Source organism: Mesoplodon densirostris, chromosome 20, assembly GCF_025265405.1.
Source record: "Mesoplodon densirostris isolate mMesDen1 chromosome 20, mMesDen1 primary haplotype, whole genome shotgun sequence".
Lineage (NCBI taxonomy): Eukaryota > Metazoa > Chordata > Mammalia > Artiodactyla > Ziphiidae > Mesoplodon > Mesoplodon densirostris.
This window is the reverse complement of record NC_082680.1, coordinates 32,016,496-32,034,327: the sequence shown is the minus strand read 5'-3', so window position 1 is coordinate 32,034,327 and position 17,832 is coordinate 32,016,496. Positions and strand designations below refer to the sequence as shown.

The window sequence follows — 17,832 nt, the reverse complement described above, 5'->3', positions numbered from 1 at the left end:
GCCACCAGGGAAGCCCTACTTCAGAAGTTTTGAATGCAATTCCTTTCCTTTCCGTGGGAATTCCTGATCCAGAGGAAAAAGGTCACTGAAATCCTCAAGAATAGTTACCTCTAGGCAAGTCCACTCTAATGGAGTTTAAGCCACAGATACTGCCTCTTAGAACAAGACTTTATAAGGGGTGTTTACCAGCCACTATCTTATCAAGCCAGACAAACACCTTACTAATGAAGATGTAGTAAAGTAACTCTGTTAATGACCTGTCAACTTATATCTCGTGCATTTACACACTTTACAAATAGCTGAGTGCCAAGTGTATGTAGCACTGTGAGGGATGCTGGGAGTTGGGGATGGATACAAGGAGAAAGAGGAATCATCCCTGCTCTCAGGGCATTCGAGGGGCTAGGTGGGGCGGCAAGGGGGAGGGGAGGGAAGTTTGGAAATCAAAGGCGGCATGAATACTCTGACTTCCTGTATAGGAGACTGAAACAAACAACAAAACAAGGAACAAAGCCTGTCACTCTTGAGAAGCAATGACACGGATCCAGGAGCGAGGGCTAAGTGGAATATGGAAGGAATTTAAGTCGGAATATAGTCTCTATTTTATAAGCAGTTACTCTCTGCAAAGGCATCTCATTTAGAAACACTGGAGTCATCAGATGATCCAAGATTGTCACAGCACTTGGATACTTTTTTGCTAATGAGACATTCCAATCTCTTATTTCTGTAACTGAATACATTTTGACTATTAGGGGCTATTTCTTGGTTTTTACCTGTTTAGCTAACATGTCTGCACTTGAGAAAAAGCATGTAAAAAATTGCAAAGTGTGACAAACTGTATAAATGTCAGACGTTTGTTTAAAAATACTAAGCTACACTGAACCAGGGATTCTTGTAGTATTGTCTATCTGCCAAATTTAATACCATATCATGTATCACTTTACCAAATCACACCAAATACGACACAGAGACAATTTGTTTAAGAAAAGTTTTACTAATGTGTTAATATTTCAGCAAAGTTATTGCAATGGGTTTAAAAGGCAGACAGACACACTATTATAGGCTATAAAGTAACAAGTTTCATACAATTAAAATATTACATAGACCTATGGGATTTACTGAATAACTAACAGACCCATAAAAGAAATTAAATCTGAAAGGTTAAATCCAGTATTAGCACCTACAATATCTCTGAAAGTAAAACTTTTAACCGTTTCATTCTCTCCTAGTATATGTCCTAACTTTCTCACAAATACAGTGCTCTCAAACCCCAAAGATGAAGGGAGGGGAAGTCCCAATGCTAAGAACACACAGCCAAAAAGAACTAGAAACAGTGACCCAGACTTGAGAGTTTTCGTTGGAAATCACTTAACTTACTGAACTTGAACCAATCATAATATTTCTGTGCACTGAATACTGTATATGAGGAAAGTCTAGGAATCATAAGGTTTGCCAGTAGGGATAGTTAAAAATTAGCAATATATAGTATTATTCCTATCAAATTTTTTTCTCTTAAGTTATATTTATAACAAAACTATTAATTAAAATATTTATTAACACTTGCTCACTCAGGGACACAGCAGGGACATTTGTGTTTGATGGTTTAGCATCCACTTTATTGTGCTTACTTATTTTTATAAGGAACAAGCAACACATACCACATTTTCCCAATGTTCAAGGTAATGCAGTAATAACAGAATTCTCAAAAACAAAAAAAAAACCCAAAACCAAAAACCTGGAAATTGCATTAAATACTGCTTTAATCAGGAATTGCTGTAATAGAACAAGTAACATTATACATTATTTTTCCAATGGGCTTCAGTTTGAGAAACTGAACAGCAGAACTGGATCTTTAAGCTTTGAGTCATGGCAAAACTGGTAATTCTCTGGAATCTGGGAGATGCCTTAGCAAAACCAGACACAGCCCACCCTTCACCAAAATCCTGGAGAAACGCGTTTTATGAGTTTGGGGGAGTAAGACTGAGCACTGGCTAGTTTACGACTTGCTGAAGCCCAAGGAATGACGAGAACCACTGCTACTGGTGGCACGTAAGAAATCAACTGTGCTGGGCGGACCAACTGCGTATTTGATTAACGGCTTTGAATAAAACAGTGAAAGGCTTCATTGCGTTTTCTCAAAAGCTAATCAAAAGATTACAGAGTCCTACACAACTTGGAGACACAAAGTGGATGCTGAGCGACTAGACGTCACTCCAGGTGTGGAATTTTACAAAGTCAGTCCTTGGAGTGAATGGCACCGTGGCTCTGGCAGCAGATAGGAAGGAATGACGCTCTGGAGAGGAGGTGGGGGACACTCTGCGGTCGGCCGGTGGACAGATGAGGGTCCCAGCTGGAGGTGGGCCTAGAGTCAGAGGGGAGAAGAAAAGGTTTTAGAAAGGGATGATAACTAACCTCCAAACATCGACTGATGGGAGCTCCTAGTATGTGGGCTACACTCTATGAAGCCAGGTGCTAGCTAATAAAATCCCTGGATCTGTACTACCTGCCGGAGTGAGTACACAGCTCGACGGTCTAGAGATCCAAGGCTGTGTATCTCCATCTCTGACCAATCCTGTCAGGAGAGGTTGCACAGCACGGGGCAGGCGGCCAATCCGGGGCCTGCCCACCTCCAGGACCGCCTGCCCACCTCCAGGACCGCCTGCCCACCTCCAGGACCGCCTGCCCATTTTTGGCCGCGCACAAGTAACTTAGGTTCCCTGTGCCTGAGTTTCCTCATCTGAAAAACAGGGATAACATCATCTACCTCACAGGGATGTTGTGATAATTAAAATGAAGCATTTAAAAAAGTACAGGCACACAGGAAGTGCCGACAAACGGTTATTTTTATTATCACTTACTTATTGTGACAGAATAATGACATATTCTGTTTTTTGAGTAAAGAAGACAATCTTAATCCAAAGAGAGAAAACACCATCAGTCTATTTAAAGGCCACCTCCAGGATCTGTATATACTCTTCTGTTAAATCAGTAATTTAATTCCCATATAAAGCTTCAACCTGCAGACACCACGTAGACTTAAGAAAAATTATAGAACTGAATTCATTATTCTTATAGTTTTCCCCCTCCTCCAAGACCTCAGCCCACACAGGATCCTGGGTCTGAGGAACACATAGCTCGGAAAACTAAACTGCACTGAACAAAAATATCTGCATTCACGAAATTACCACAAGTTCCTACTGTAAATCTCATTTCAAAATTTCACTGTTGTTGAATGTTGATAGACTGGTCTCTGGTGTGTAATTGCTCCAAACCCCGCACCACCTCAGAAAACCAGTGTATTGAACAATAATAGCTGCCAAGTGAGCCATGATGACAAATGGATTGGGCCGAGTCAGTGTGGCTACAACTGATCAAACAAACTTATTCCAACCGCACGTCACAAATGGCACATGTAGGGCTCCTGGTTGCTTGTTTGAGAATTACCAGTTTGGAAACTGCATGTGAGAAAGTGCATGAATAGGTAACACTAAGTGTTCCAAAACAAAGCCTCAGTAAAGAATAAAACACCGAGCAGAGGGCGTCATTATTTAGGTCTGTGGCTTGTAAGAATCTGTGTGACACATTCCCTAGAGCTAAAAGGCGGCAGCTTTGTAGGATTCAACAAATGGCACAGGAGCAGACAAAATGTATTTTTAAAAGGTAGTGAAAAAGAAAAGAAGGGGATAAATACTTAGAATAAGCTGATCAACTCTCCTTTCTCCACGTCTCTGCTGCTGCACGTACTTACAGGAAGTACGGTGTAAAAAATAGGGGTTTTATGGTCCATCAGATTTGGGTTCATATCTCAATACCCATTAGCTGTGTGACTTGGAGAACATCATTTAATATATTTGTACCTTGGTCTGCTTATCTATAAAGTGGGGGAAATGCTCTGCAGAATCTTGTGAGAATTGGAAAACACCGTTTGTATAAGAGCGGGCACATAGCAGGTACCCTCAAAACGGTAGCTACTGTTATGACTGTTGCCCTGGGAAGGAACTGGTCTGCTCTGGTACAATCTGTTTCTGTGCGGCCTGTGAATTAGTGATGGATGCCTGCAGACAAAGTCAATCAGGCAAGCACAGCAGCAGAACACGATTGGGACGCAGAGCACATGACTGGACTTGGCAGAAACAGTGAAATACAATGTTTTTGTCACTTAGAAGGCTGGGCTAAGGTACTGTGGCTTCCACGTGCTTCTTCCCACAGATTCCCACCAGCATTCACCAATTTGTTTCTCACTTGTTCAAGGTCATTATATAGATATATAAGAACATAAACATTCTAAAAAGAAATGAAAATTTATGGTTCTACCCACTAGAGGTAAGTGTTCTTCTAAAGGGCTATGAAGTCACTTAAATAAATGAAATATTTAGAATCTCCCTACCCCACTCTGAAACGTTTCTTTGGTTATTAAAGCCATTTGTCAGTTAGGCAGGGAAATCTCTGAACTGATTCTTATATGCAAGACCCATCTATTAAAATGTCTACGATAGTTTTGAAATATTAAAATAAGATGCCTCCCACCCACCAAAAAAAACCTCTCAAAACCTCCAAAACAAAGTAACAACTAAACCAGTCTGAAAACAATACAGGGGGAAGAAAAAAAAATCAGGATTAAATTCTCTATCACTTGGGTTATAGAATTTGGTTTAAATACACATTTTAAATATCAAGCCAGTACAGAGAATAAGCCACTACTTATGATGCAGGGAAGAAAATTCATGCATCCTACAAAATTACAAAAATTGCACATAAATCACATAATTTCATATTTACCTTTAATCCTACGGTTTATCTTCCACTGCTCATGCCTCTGTCTTCATAAATAGTAATTTCAATCTAAACAGCATGGCTGTTAAGAAAACACACTAGAGAACAGAACATAGAAAAAGGGACCACGGCGAGATGATAGGTATGATCTGTGCAGACTTGTCTTTATTCATTTAAAATTATTACTTAATTTAAAATTCTTATTTAAATAATTAAATTATTTGCTTTACTTATTTTGAATTATTAAAATTTTCTCCTGCTTGAGTTAAACACGATGTTTTCTACAACTTGCTAAAAAGTTAAGAACTGTAATTGCCTGTAGTACACCACATGTAGCTCCTCCCCAAACACTGATTATTCATTTTTTGAAAAAAAAAAAAAATCTGAAAAAGGATGCTTTACTGTAGAACTAAGGGAGCGGCTCTTAACTGAGCATCCATGGAGGTAATGAAGTCAAGGGTTCAAAATGCCCTGGCATTACATGCAAACTTTTTCTTGGGAGAGGGCTCACAACATCTAAAAGTTTAAGAACCACTGCTGCTGAGTATAATAAAACTGTTGCCGGAAGGCCTGGGGTTATTGACCTAGGTTTTTTAAAAAATTTATTTTACCCAGTTATTTATGTTACTCCCATTATCAAGCTAAATTAGTTTTTTTGCGATTTATGAAATTCACCTCGTGATTTTCAAAGCTTGCTGCCTCTAAACATATGCGCAGTACGTCAACGGTAATGAAATGATACATCTGGCAGCTGCGGCTGATTTCAGTGAGCCAGATGAACCCACGGATCTGCGATCCATCTGGACAACCTTGCTGCACGTTAGTTCATGCATTTCAAAGGGGCTTTGGGTCCAGCCTCTGCAGCTGAAATGCATGACTCACACCACTCCCATTATCACTACAAGATGCCACAGAGTCACCAAGATGACGGCAACCCGAGCACTACACGATGCACAGAGACCAGCATGATACAAAGGAAGGAGAGGCGCGCGTCAAGGGAGAGTGCTGGAGCTGGGGGGCTCATGGCGGGTGTGCCTTCTCACAGCAGAGTCCTAGGGCAAGTACGGCAGAAGGGAGTTAAATTCTCTCCGGCCGCTGCTCGACAGGACCAATCAAAAGGTTCTGTTTACAGCTATTGAGACCTTGTGATCTAGGCTGAAAAGATACAACGCGAAGTCCTCTCTCGATGGGATCTGTCAGGAGGAGGCCTTGGGGAGCATAGATCTTCTCATTCTGCTCTTGAATGTATTTGGAGACTTTCTTCAGAACCTGACAAAAAGAAACACCGCAGCTTTTTATAAACGTCATCAGATTTCCCTGTGAAGCATCAGCGGGACCTCAAAATATTCAGGCAGTGGAATTAGTTTCCAAAGCAAGAATGGCTGTTCACGTGGAGGGATGGCTCTGACTACGTGGCTAAGGCCACGGGGCTCCCGACTCCGCCGCCCCCGAGTCCCGAGCACCGTCCACGCAGTGCAAGTGCCACCGCAGATGCGGCCTCACAGCGGTACGAGAGCCACGCCCTCCCCTCCCGGTCACCTTCGTCCTGGTTGCCGAGAAATACAAGGTGACTATACACACGAGGGTTATTATGCTTTCCCCTTCCCTACTCATGAAGTGAGCATCATGTGCCCTCTTCTGATATCAAGGACAGCTCTTGGCCTTCTCCTTAATACTTAAGAACTGCTTCTCGGGACTTCCCTAGTGGTCCGTCCAGTGGTTAGGACTCGGCGCTTTCACTGCTGAGGGCCCAGGTTCAACGCCTGGTTGGGGAGCTTAGACACCGCAAGCTGTGCGGCGCAACCAAGAAAAAGAAAAAAAGAAAGAACTTCTTCTCTCCTTTGTACATTTTCATCAATTTTAAGTAATGATACAAGGTAGGCCTACAACAAAGGGAGCCCAGTGAGTTTTAAACTGAAAAGTTTATTCCCTTTATCAAGCATGCACGTACTGGCTGCCATGGAAGTTCTGATGGCAAATGTCTTATATCATTTCCAGGCCTGCAGGGAGCGCTGCTCTGTAGTCTGCTCTTGTGTCCTAGATGGGAACCTCAACCTCACTAAACCTTATAAGTTTAGTATTAAGCTTGTAAAAGTCAAAGCAAATGTAGACAAAAGCCAGATAGGATACAAAGGAACTTCTGGAAATTGCCAAATCTCCAGCTTTAATAAGGGCAATTCTGAAACAGATAACCTAGAAGAAAATAAATTTTAATAGCTATATACAAAATCAAAGAGTTACATGTTTTATTTCAGATTCAAAGTCATTATAATCCTTTGCTGGCTCTAATCTTCAAAGAGGCTTTGATCCAATTCTTTAATTACTATATGCTTTCTTAAATTCACACTACCAGAATATGATAAAGTCACAGATAAATGTGATCACAACATAAAGGGAAAAAAGAACTGTATGAAAATGAAGTTGGAAATTAAGAAATGATTTATGTGTGGGTCTATAATGTACCAGGCTAAACTAACAAATTAGGATGTTAAAATTTAGGCGCTTTGGTATAAGTTGATTTAGAATTTAAAACTCTATGTGGTTTGTATAATGAATTTTCTCACTGAAGGAAGATAAACAGTTTATTCAGGTTACATCTTTGGGGAATAATACAATCTAACGTTTTACGCTTTTTTAAAAAGAGCATGATATTATTAAAAGAGCAATCTGCAGGGTTATGAAGTAATTTAGGAATGCTATTTCTAAAGAAAAGAGCTTTTCACCTAATTATCTGAAGTACATGTCATTCTCCTATTCTCAACTCTCAAAGAATGTGAGCGGTGCTCGGTCTCTATGGGCGCTGTCTTTCTATCAGCGTTTGTCAATCATGCTAAAATGACATGGGGAAGGAAGTAGCCCATGAAGGTGCCCAACTCAGGACCCTCCATCTTCTCTCCAATTTCCTTCTCAGCTCACCTGCCAGAGCTGGAAACTGGAGAGCTAGTCTCCCCTCACCCCAGTCCATTCATACTCGGGGTGGGGGGGACAGTCAGAAAAATGCCTGCATGGCTGGTTTCAAAGAAAGAATTCCTTCAGAACAGCTTTCCTTCCTGTCTCCTTGGGTACAGGTTACTAGCAAAGAAACAGCATTCCTTTATGCGATTCATGCAGAACTTTGTCATGCAAGGTTTTTATTTAAACCTTAATAACATTCATGGGCACTTGGGTATCAGTTCAGAAGGAAAACAATTAGTTTTCTTTCTGTGTAAGTTCCAAATCCTCTTACGGTATTATGGTGAAGGCAGCACTGTCCTAACCAAGATGCTTTTAAACTCTTAGTGTCATTAGCAATAGGAAAGCATTAACATGAGTCAACTCATACCTCACCCCAGACAGGACAAAGCACGATTCTCACCCCCAAGAAACCTTATGTTGACATGTTACTCATACTTTATTATTTTTGGTAAATCAATGTTAAAACAAACTATAATACTGAACAAAATTATCTGTTATCTTCAAACACTCAATAAAACCTCAATTTATATAATATTTACAAAGCTAAACACTCAAACCTCAGGAAAGACTATTATCCTCCTTGAGAATATCAAACCGGAGAAAGCCTACCAGACCCTCAAGGAAAGATATCCTAAGTGAGGCTGAGTGAGAGCACCAGGATTTTAGTATTTTCAGAAAGATCTAAGCTCCTCTTGACTGTGCTCCTTTCAGATCACAGCCCACGGGCAGGAGGGATGTCTTCTGGTTGATGAACACAGCAGACAGCTCCTGAGAGGAGAACCTTCTACAAGCCCATTTGTCCCCTGATTATAATGGGCAGCAACAGAGAGGAATAACACTGAAGCCTTTATCTTCATTTTAAATCAATAAATAGCACATTATAGGAAAAAAATTGCATGATTGTTCTAGTGGGTTTTAAAAGGCCTATTTACAATTTTCAAAAGTTTAACCCACGTGACTAGTGTAAGCACAATTATATTTGGCTTACTGTTTGCAGACTAGAAGTTTTAGTGTTTAAAACAATAAAGACTACTAAATGACTCAATCCTGTCCTTTCATAAAGTAGAAAATAATAGCACAGAAATTCCTAAGGGACAAACTGGAGAGCGGGAGTGGCTGGGTATCAAAAATACAAATACACGTTTAAAATGTTTTCTTTTAAGTACAGGTACATTATACCTTAATTATGACCATTCCAGTTATTTACTTTGCATGATCTAGTTATCACGGCCAGTTTCTAAAATAAAATCATGTATTTATAAAAAGTGACTATGCCTTAAATTTTGGTTTCTTTACTAATTTTACTTGGTTTTTACTTGTGTTATTAATACTTACTCTGTAAAAAGAAAGAGACCTTAACTAGACTTATAAAGTAGTACCTTATAGGTTACCTATGAACTCAAGTCCATTATATTTCTGACACTGAGAACTTCCTTCCAAGATTAATAATCAAAAAGATTTTAACTAAGGGTTGCTAAATGTTTTAGTAGATAAATAAACTAGCAGCTGCTAAAAAAGATTACTTATACACTTGAAATAAAAAAACTGTACATGTAAGTTCACAAATATCTGATTAAAACATATATATATATACACTAATTTAATTTTTAAATCTTTTTTTTTTTTTTTTTTTTTTTTTTTTGCTGTACGCGGGCCTCTCACTGCTGTGGCCTCTCCCGTTGCGGAGCACAGGCTCCGGACACACAGGCCCCGCGGCCATGGCTCGCGGGCCCAGCCGCTCCGCGGCATGTGGGATCCTCCGGGATCGGGGCACGAACCGGTGTCCCCTGCATCGGCAGGCGGACTCTCAACCACTGCGCCACCAGGGAGGCCCTAATTTTTAAATCTTAAGAAACTTTATTAAGCATCTACCACATATAAGGCAATTTATTAATTCTAAGACCCATTTTATTTACTTTTTTTAGATTTATCTTTTTTAAAAATTGAAGTATAGCTGATTTACAATGTTGTATTAATTACTGCTGTACAGCAAATTGATTCAGTTACACATGTATATACATTCTTTTTCATATTCTTTTCCACTATGGTTTATCACAGGATATTGAATATTGTTCCCTGTGCTGTACAGTAGGACCTCGTTGTTTATCCATTCTCTATATAATAGTTTGCATCTGCTAATCCCAGCCTCCCACTCCATCCCTCCCCCAGCCCCTCCTCCTTGGCAACCACCAGTGTAAGACCCATTTTATGGTTGAGAGAACTCAGACTTGGAGAGATTAATTTGTCCATGATCACATTAGTAAATGACTTGGTTGGCACCCAATTACCAACTTCTTTTTACAACTGAGGTAAGAAGCAGGTATCTGTATCTATTTTAGCAACTGCACACAAATCAATAAAAGTTAATTAAAATCTCATCAACAAATTTAAAAGCTATAGTGAAATGAGAATTCAAGCATCTAATACTCCACTAAGCATGAATAAAATACTCGGGAGGATCTATTTCTACCTTAGATTGACAATATTACACACGTCTTTAACGGCCACCCGGGATGACTGTTTTTACCCGCCATGGTCAGTGGCTCCTCAGGGTGTCCAGGCTCGACCACCAGTGCGTCCCCTGAATTTGTTCACCTCTTTCCATCCCTGCTGCTCTGCTACCCATCCAAGCTATCATCCTCTCTTGCCTGGACTTCAACAGAGCGTCTTACTTCCACTTTTATACTTTTCCCCCCCAGACCCAAGGAATCTCTTTAAAATGAAAATCTAGTCCTATTATTACTCCTGCTTAAAACCTTTGAGTGGTTCCTCCCTGCAGGGAAATAAAATCTAAGCCTCTTTCCACGGAGCACACACTCCGTGGATGCAGGTCCCCTCACCTCTCGAGTCGCCTCCGCCCTCCTCGCCCCACGCCCGGCTCCGCACGGGGGACGCCAGATGCTCCGCATACACTCATCCCTCCGCCTGAAGGCCCCTGGGCTTCCCATCCTTCACGCGACAGCTTAATGTTACCATCTCAGAGGCCCCTTCTGACCACACGATCTAAATTAGGTCTTTCCTGTATTTTCTATCCTAGGGAAGTTCGTTTTTTTTCAAGGCATTTATCACGACTTACAGTTCTGTGGGTTTTGTTTCCTTATTATCAGTTTTTACCACTGAGTTATAAACTCCATGACGTCAGCAACCATTTCTGCCCTATTCAGTGATATCCCCTGCACAGTACTTAGCACATGGTAGGTGTTCAATAAATACTTATCGAATGAATGAATCCCCTGGCCCTTCACTCACCGAATGTATTATTACAGAGAAGCTGGTAAGACAGAACAGACTGAAAGCTGATGCTGATCCTCTGTAGGAATGAGTGTGTGCGACACGGAGAAGGATATAAACTACTCTTCTTCAGGGTCCCTTTTAGTAACACCAGGGGAATTCGTGTCAGGGTGCTAAGGAAGACTACAGCACCATTTTCAGCCGACAGCTCAAAATATTTTAGCTGCGACTGTATCTGCTCTCCACCACATGGAATGCAAGACAGTCACAGGGAAACTTCTATCAGGTGGGTATAATACAGATCTCCCTACAGCCTTTCTTTTCTAATCATGGACAGAATTTAATGATCTATTTGGGGTTTACTGTGATTAACGTAAATTCATTCACTTAACACACAGTAAATGAGTGCCTCATCTACCCGAGGTATGGTGCTAGGCCTGAAGAGGGATACACTGTCCTTGACCTCAAGAAAAAGACATACCTGAAGGGCAGGTAAGACAAGAATATCAACGGCGACGTTCCTAAGTAGAGAGTGCTAAGTGCCAGAAAACAGATACGAGTAAAGCACTGTGGGGATACAGAGGAGAGAACGAATTCCGATTACCGGGGTAGATAAAGCGTTAGCTGAAAGTGGGACTGAGGGACTGGTGAGATTCGGACACGGAAGCACGGCACTTCAGGTGGAGGGAAACCTCGGAGTTTCTGCGCGGTTGGCTGCAAGACAAAGTGAGGAAGGGGCGCGGGACAGAGCTGGAAGGGACAGCTGGAGGTGGGCTCGAGAAGGGCCTGAAACGGAACCCGGGAAGGCCTCTCACTTTGCGGGAGCGGCAGGGGAGGCACGGCTGTGTTTTACGGCACAGCAGCTGTTTGTGAATGGAGAAGAAGGGAAGGAGTGAGGCTCCGGAGACTGTAGCAGTGGTGTAGGAGGCAGGTCAGAAGGGCATGAGTCAGGGCGGTGGCAGAAGTCATGAAGTGGATGAACGGGAAAATGCAAGCTATTTCAGTCTGACAACTGATCAATTCTCCCCCGCTAGCCCTCCACCTAAAGACGGTCCTGAAGAAGGCAGGATGCTGCTGAACGAAACGGGGAGGTGTGAGGCTTGACTTCTGGACATCTAGGTTGAGAAGCCAGCAACTCTGGGCCCAGCGGACAGTTGAAAGAGGAGCCAAGAACTCAGGGGGGAGGATAAGATGGAGGACAGAAATTTGGGGAAATAAAGAAAAGGCTTCTCAGAAGGCCAGGCAGCACGAGAACAGGGATTTTCTACATTCTCCTCAAGTGTCAGCCCATTTGAATATCAACAGGGCAACCTGTTTCTGAAAGACTCAGGATTCTTTTCTGTGTGTCTGGTCGTAGGAGCAACAATAAAATCTCAACTATTATTATTAGGAATGCCCCTTTGAGTTCTACTGCAGTTATCACCCTGTAAACGTAAACCTGTAATAAACCCACCTGCTTTATGGTTTTAAGAGACTGTGTGAAAACAGAGGTAGGCCTACCTTCTCGTAGTGAGTTTCCATGCACAAGAAGATGGTGTACGCTGTGAGACAAGCCAGGCAGCCTTCAAGATAGGACTGGCCCCCGAGCTTCTCTGCTTCGGCATAAAGGTTATTCAGAGTTCGAACTGTTTCTTCAAATTGCTGCCTATCAATCTGTACGGAAAAAAGAATTTAAAGATAAGTTTTGGAAAAAAAGACGAGCACCTCTCTCCTGCTTGCTCTCACTAATTTAGGTCACTGTTTTGTCAACATTCTTACCTAACTGTCCGCAAACAAATTGTTAGGTGATTAAATCTGGACGTAAGTTACTGAAACTGGTTAGTGCTTGTTTAATCTTATCCTTCTTATGGCCACTGGATACCATCAAGGCTCAAAGTGGTGTCTCTTTATCCTCTATACTGAGTCACAGGCAGCTTCATTCAATTATACAATCTTTCCATTCTCTCATGTTCACATTTATGGAGCACCTACCATCAGATATCATGACAGGCCTTAAAGACAGATGACTGAGACTTTCGAGTCCTCAAGGCAGTTACGGTCGTGAGCATAACAGGTATGTAACAATAAAAACACAGTAAGTCAACAGAATACTGTAATTGAGGCACGTATAAAGTATGGTGGGGGAACAAACGGAGGGGGGCATTCTCTTTATCTGCAAAGAGCAGGTAATCTTAAATCAAGTCCCCAAATGCTGGAATCTACATCGGCAAAAAAGGGAAGTCAGGACATTTTCCACAGATCAGGAGGTGCAAACTGTATTATTTCCTCATTTCCCATCTCTTTTACAGTAACTATTTGGTTACTAAAAGCTGACACCGAACCAGGCAAAATCTCAACCTACTACACAACTCTTCATACCAAGGGCTCCTATTACCCTCTTCTCGTCACTGACACCACGTACACAAACACCACTGTTGTATCCTCTTTTCACTCTCATCATCTACTTTCACTTTCTTCTTCCAATAGCACATTACTTTCTTCTTTTAACAGTTCGCCCATTTCAAATCTCAGTACTTTGCCCTAGGAATTTCAAGTCCCATCAGTTGAGTATTTCACCCAATTGTAGCATTCTTGGTAGGCAACAAAGCACAATTTATCCGTCCTTATTCTCCGCTTTCTCTCACACAGTATCTCCCTTATTCCTAAAACGAATAACTACTTACATATGAATTCTCTCTTTCATGAAGACTTTACATAGAAATAGACTCAGAAAGAAACTCAAAGAACCTCAGTATACAGCGTGAGACAAAACGTTCCCAAGAACATAATTCTCTGTTAACATACAGAATACATCTGAGGATTTATGACCATCAGCCTTAAGCTATTGAAGCACTTTAGGTGAGAGGCAGTTGTTTTGTCCTTCATGTGGAAAACTGTGAGGACTCAATGAGCCAAAGGCATGAAAACTTTAAAGTGGTGGTGGCTTGACCTGTTCTTTAAAAGGAGCTACTTTGAACTTTCCAGAACATGAGTGTTTCTGACCGGGGCTGGGTGGGTGGAGAGGGTGCTGAGAGCCAGGGCAGCGTTCCTTTGCGGAGCCTCCACTTGAAGATGTGCTGTGTTACGAACCGTCACCCAGGCAACCTGTCACCATTCCCAGAAAACAGACTTAGGAGAACAACTCAGTGAACAAGTATTAACGGTCAATTGTTATCTCCACCTGGTTTTGCCTAAGTTAATGCCTTCAGTTTGTCCATCAGTAAAAGCACAAAGGTCCAAATAATTTCAAACACTCGCATTTGATTTACTACGATGTTATGATCTGAGAAAGAAAGTTCTTTGAATTATTTATGTTTCTTTGGACAGAATGATTCAAAACTAGGGAATCAACCCAGAAACATTTTATTTCTTTCAGATCAGAATGACTGATCCTACCAGAAACACTAATTCTTAAAAGTTATTCCAAGATTGCAATGCTTTATAGGTTGGAGGCAAATCATAGATCATAAAAAAAAAAAAAATCCAAGGTGAAGAATTTTTTTTTTTTAAAGTTTAATTAAAAAAAAAAAGCGGGCGGGGGGAGAATTCCCTGGTGGTCCAGCGGTTAGGACTCCACGCTTTCACTGCCGAGGGCGCAGGTTCAGTCCCTGAAGATCCTGCAAACCTCGCACCTTGGCCAAAAAAAAAAAAGAAAGAAAGAAAAGGGAAAAAGCATGACGGGCAGCAGTAAGTAAGGGCAAGGATACACTTACTACGAAGGGCTCTACAGAGGTGTGGGCCTTGTTCTCATGCCCTTTAGTCACCATGAAGCATGGCTGTCAATGTTCACCCCTTGGTACCTGCACACTAATATAGCAGCTACATCGACATTTGGAGATTTGTGAAGCTGGAGCTAAATGCAAATTTGGACCAATAAACACCAGAAGCCAGAATAGAAATAGGAATCAGGCTCGTCTTCCCAGAATTTCTGTTTCTTGTTGAACTACCTGTCAGAGAATGGGGCTGAAGCTTAAAGAGACTGCAAGTCAAAGGTAACTTCTACTGACCGGATGTAGAGGCATATTTTTAAAGGGATGCAGGGGAACAAATGCCTCAATTATAGTTCACTCACTGCTCTGCTGCCCAGGCCAAGGGTGCCTAAGATGTCTGTATTTTCGCTAAAGTGAGAATCGAGCTTTCTTTAAAGAACTGTCCTGGCAACAAAGCACTTTTATACATCAAAGTATTAAGTTCTCACAGGCAGTGAGCAAGTAAACTTGTTAACAGACAGAACTTGTCCTCACTCACAAATTAAAGGGTACAAATGGGTGTGTTTAATGCTTTAAAGTCATACAAAACATTTGCACGTTTATTTCTTCCTCTATTAAGTTGCCAAGAGCAATGTTCTCACAAAGGGAAAATCAGCCCCAGAGGCGGAGCAATCAGTACAATTTCTAGAGTAAGTAGTAAAAAAACAAAGAAAGAAACTTTCAATTTTCCATCAAACAAAGCAAGGAAAATTTAAACCTGTAATTTAAATTTAATCTCAACACATTAAAAAAAAATCAAAGCTTTCCCAAGCAATTTAAAGTATAAGCTAGCGTTTTAACCCAAACATTTAAAAAAAAAAAAAGAAAATTCAAGGGCACAACTGAACAGCACCAAATAACATTCCATATAGTACTCAGAATCACAAGCAGTTCTGGGCTACATGAAGTCAAAGAAGTAAAAGGACTCCAGAATTTAGAGACAGCAATTTCCTGTAACAGTCAGTGAAGTTCTGTGACTATATTGTTTCTGTATTCAGACTATAACATAAAGGCTCCACCACACACAGAGTGGAAGGCTCATGTCTGATTCTACATACATATATTTGGCTCAATTATGAGTTGGAAGTTTGACTTTTAAAACTTTTAAACAAAGGCATCATGTGACATCCAAATAAGTGTGGTGCAAAAGAGTTGTTTACACTCTGATTTGAAAGTACATAAATAGTATTAAGTCAGAGTTTCGGTGTAAGAGGCTTAAAAGTAAAACATTTGATCCATTTCATGTAAGTCCTAAAATGTAAACCATGTTAACTGTGATGTTAAATTATTTTTAAAAAACAACATTCAGTAGCTCTAACCAAGAAGCAACACGCTCAGTGGCAATCAGGTAGGACAACCCACCTCCTCACAAGCCAATTTTAAATGACTGCTACACAGCGCTCCAGTAGGCTCATCGACACCTACTTACTCCACAGCCAGCACTCCTTAGCTCCACACCCATGCCCAATGACCTCTCAGCCCCGCACCCACCCCTTGTCAAAGAGGAAAGAGCCACAAAACCTGCTTCCATCTAACCAGAAATTGACCTCTGAACAGGAAACACAGAGTCAGGTTTATCTTACAAAGCTCAAGACCAAACAGTCTGTCTTTGGGTGTGTGAACACATGTGGGCACAAGAAAACACACATACTCACATATGCTCACGTCGCCGTACCTTTAAAGTAAGATACAATGATCATTACCATGATTTTTCCTAAGTCTGAAGAAAGGGGAAGCTCATCCCTTTTTGCATGCAAGGCTGCCCCAAAGACCCACATCCTGATGACAATTCTGCCCTGTACAGGTGGCTCCCAGCTATCAGACCTGCGAGGGACAAGTTGTGGGCCTCGTTCTGAGATATTTCCCTGCCCAGGCCCATCCAATGCTCTGCGTTTTCCAGGCTCAAGGCCTGTCTGCACTGCCTAGCACAGCCCTTAATAACAAACCCTTCCTGCCGAGCAGTGCGGCCAGCACTGTGGCCACAGACGCCAGTCACGAAAATGATATTTATCTCCCTTGCGTGGTGAGGTTGGAGGATGCAGCTTACAACACGCTGAGATAGGTGGCCTGGAGCGCCAGGAATTAGTTCCTCCTCACTGTGGTCAATGACCCGGGGTGGGGTGGGGACGGCAGGGGAAGACGGCGGCGCACACATCAGGGCCCTGGGCACCACGGAGCTCCACCAGGTCGTCAGACCCGGGGGCTTGGCCTTATTCCTTGTCCTCCAAACACCAGGTCTTGCTTAGCGGCCCTCTTCGCATATCCCCGGCCCAGGCCCCTTCTGTGCCTGCTCCTCCCAGACCCGCACTCCCTGCCGCCCCGGGGGAGGCTCCCGGCCTCGCCCCAGAGCAAGTGCGGGGAGCCCGGCTGCATACCCGGTTCTCCAGCTCCGCGGGGAACTTGGTCTGGAACTGGCAGCGGGTGCCACTGCTGTAGTCTCGCTGAATGAAAACCTTCCCGGACACTGGCGCCTGCTGCGCCCTCATGGCGAGGACAGGACGGGCCGCGCTGCGGGTTCGGGGGACACCAACCACGGTCAGATCTCCGGCCTGGACCCAGGACTCCAGCCCGCCAGCCCCGCAAACCCACCCACCGCCAAAGCAGCCCAAGGCCTCCCCGCCCCACCCCCCTGCACCCATGCTTTCACCGCGGGCCTTCAGCTACCTCCCGGGCCAGGCCCCGCGCCCCCCAGAGCCCGGTTCGGCCCGGGAAACACGAACCCGCCTCCGCTGCCCTCCAGCGACTGTCGCACCGCCCACGCCGTCACTTACGTCCTGCCGCAAAAGGCCTCTTTCCTCGCCCCTCAACTCGGCCTCCTACCTCGAGTCTAGGACCCACCCACTCCTCCGGCCGTAAAGCGATCCTGCCGAGGCTGCGCGCTGCGGTGCGGGGACGGGCGCCGTGGGCGGGGCTAGGGCCGACTCAGTCCCCCACCTAGCCCGGAGGAGTCCATCCGGAAGGAAAAGGCCGGGCGGGGCGGCTGTAGGGCGGGGCCGGAGGGCGGGGCTGCAGGACCCGGGGGGGGCGGGGTTGCGGGGCGGGGCGACGGGGAGAACGGTGGAGACCGAGTTCATCTGAGGGTGCAAAGGGTTCGAGACTCGGGATTTCCCCGGTGTGTCATTTCCCTGGTGTGTCATTTCCTCGTTCA

At 43.2% G+C, this 17,832-nt stretch overlaps 1 protein-coding gene across 5 annotated transcripts; it reads right to left on the bottom strand.

The window, feature by feature from the left end:
- Positions 1 to 971: 971 nt before the first annotated feature.
- Positions 972 to 17,475, bottom strand: GOLGA7 (golgin A7). 5 transcript variants are annotated; one of them, XM_060086066.1, is made up of 6 exons: positions 17,349 to 17,458; positions 17,060 to 17,192; positions 12,457 to 12,609; positions 5,938 to 6,039; positions 4,777 to 4,844; positions 972 to 2,359 (listed from the first exon to the last, which is right to left on the bottom strand). In XM_060086066.1, the coding sequence occupies exons 2-5, from the start codon at positions 17,168 to 17,170 to the stop codon at positions 4,806 to 4,808; spliced, it is 405 nt and encodes a 134-aa protein (XP_059942049.1). In that variant the 5' UTR covers positions 17,171 to 17,192; positions 17,349 to 17,458; the 3' UTR covers positions 972 to 2,359; positions 4,777 to 4,805. The 5 variants fall into 5 exon arrangements, with proteins under 5 accessions (XP_059942049.1, XP_059942047.1, XP_059942046.1 ...); XM_060086064.1 differs by having other exon boundaries at positions 4,777 to 4,839; XM_060086063.1 differs by lacking the exons at positions 972 to 2,359; positions 4,777 to 4,844 and adding an exon at positions 4,905 to 5,822 and having other exon boundaries at positions 5,913 to 6,039; positions 17,332 to 17,416.
- Between the last annotated feature and the right edge of the window lie 357 nt (positions 17,476 to 17,832).

Excerpts from the sequence above, each read along its gene's own strand:
- GOLGA7 (XM_060086062.1), bottom strand. The coding sequence starts at position 17,170 with ATGAGGGCGCAGCAGGCGCCAGTGTCCGGGAAGGTTTTCATTCAGCGA. Across the intron at positions 6,040-12,456 it reads TGGAAACTCACTACGAGAAG|GTTCTGAAGAAAGTCTCCAA; the intron begins GTAGGCCTACCT and ends TCTTTTTGTCAG. Across the intron at positions 5,823-5,912 it reads TTTTCAGCCTAGATCACAAG|GACTCTGCTGTGAGAAGGCA; the intron begins GTCTCAATAGCT and ends TACTTGCCCTAG.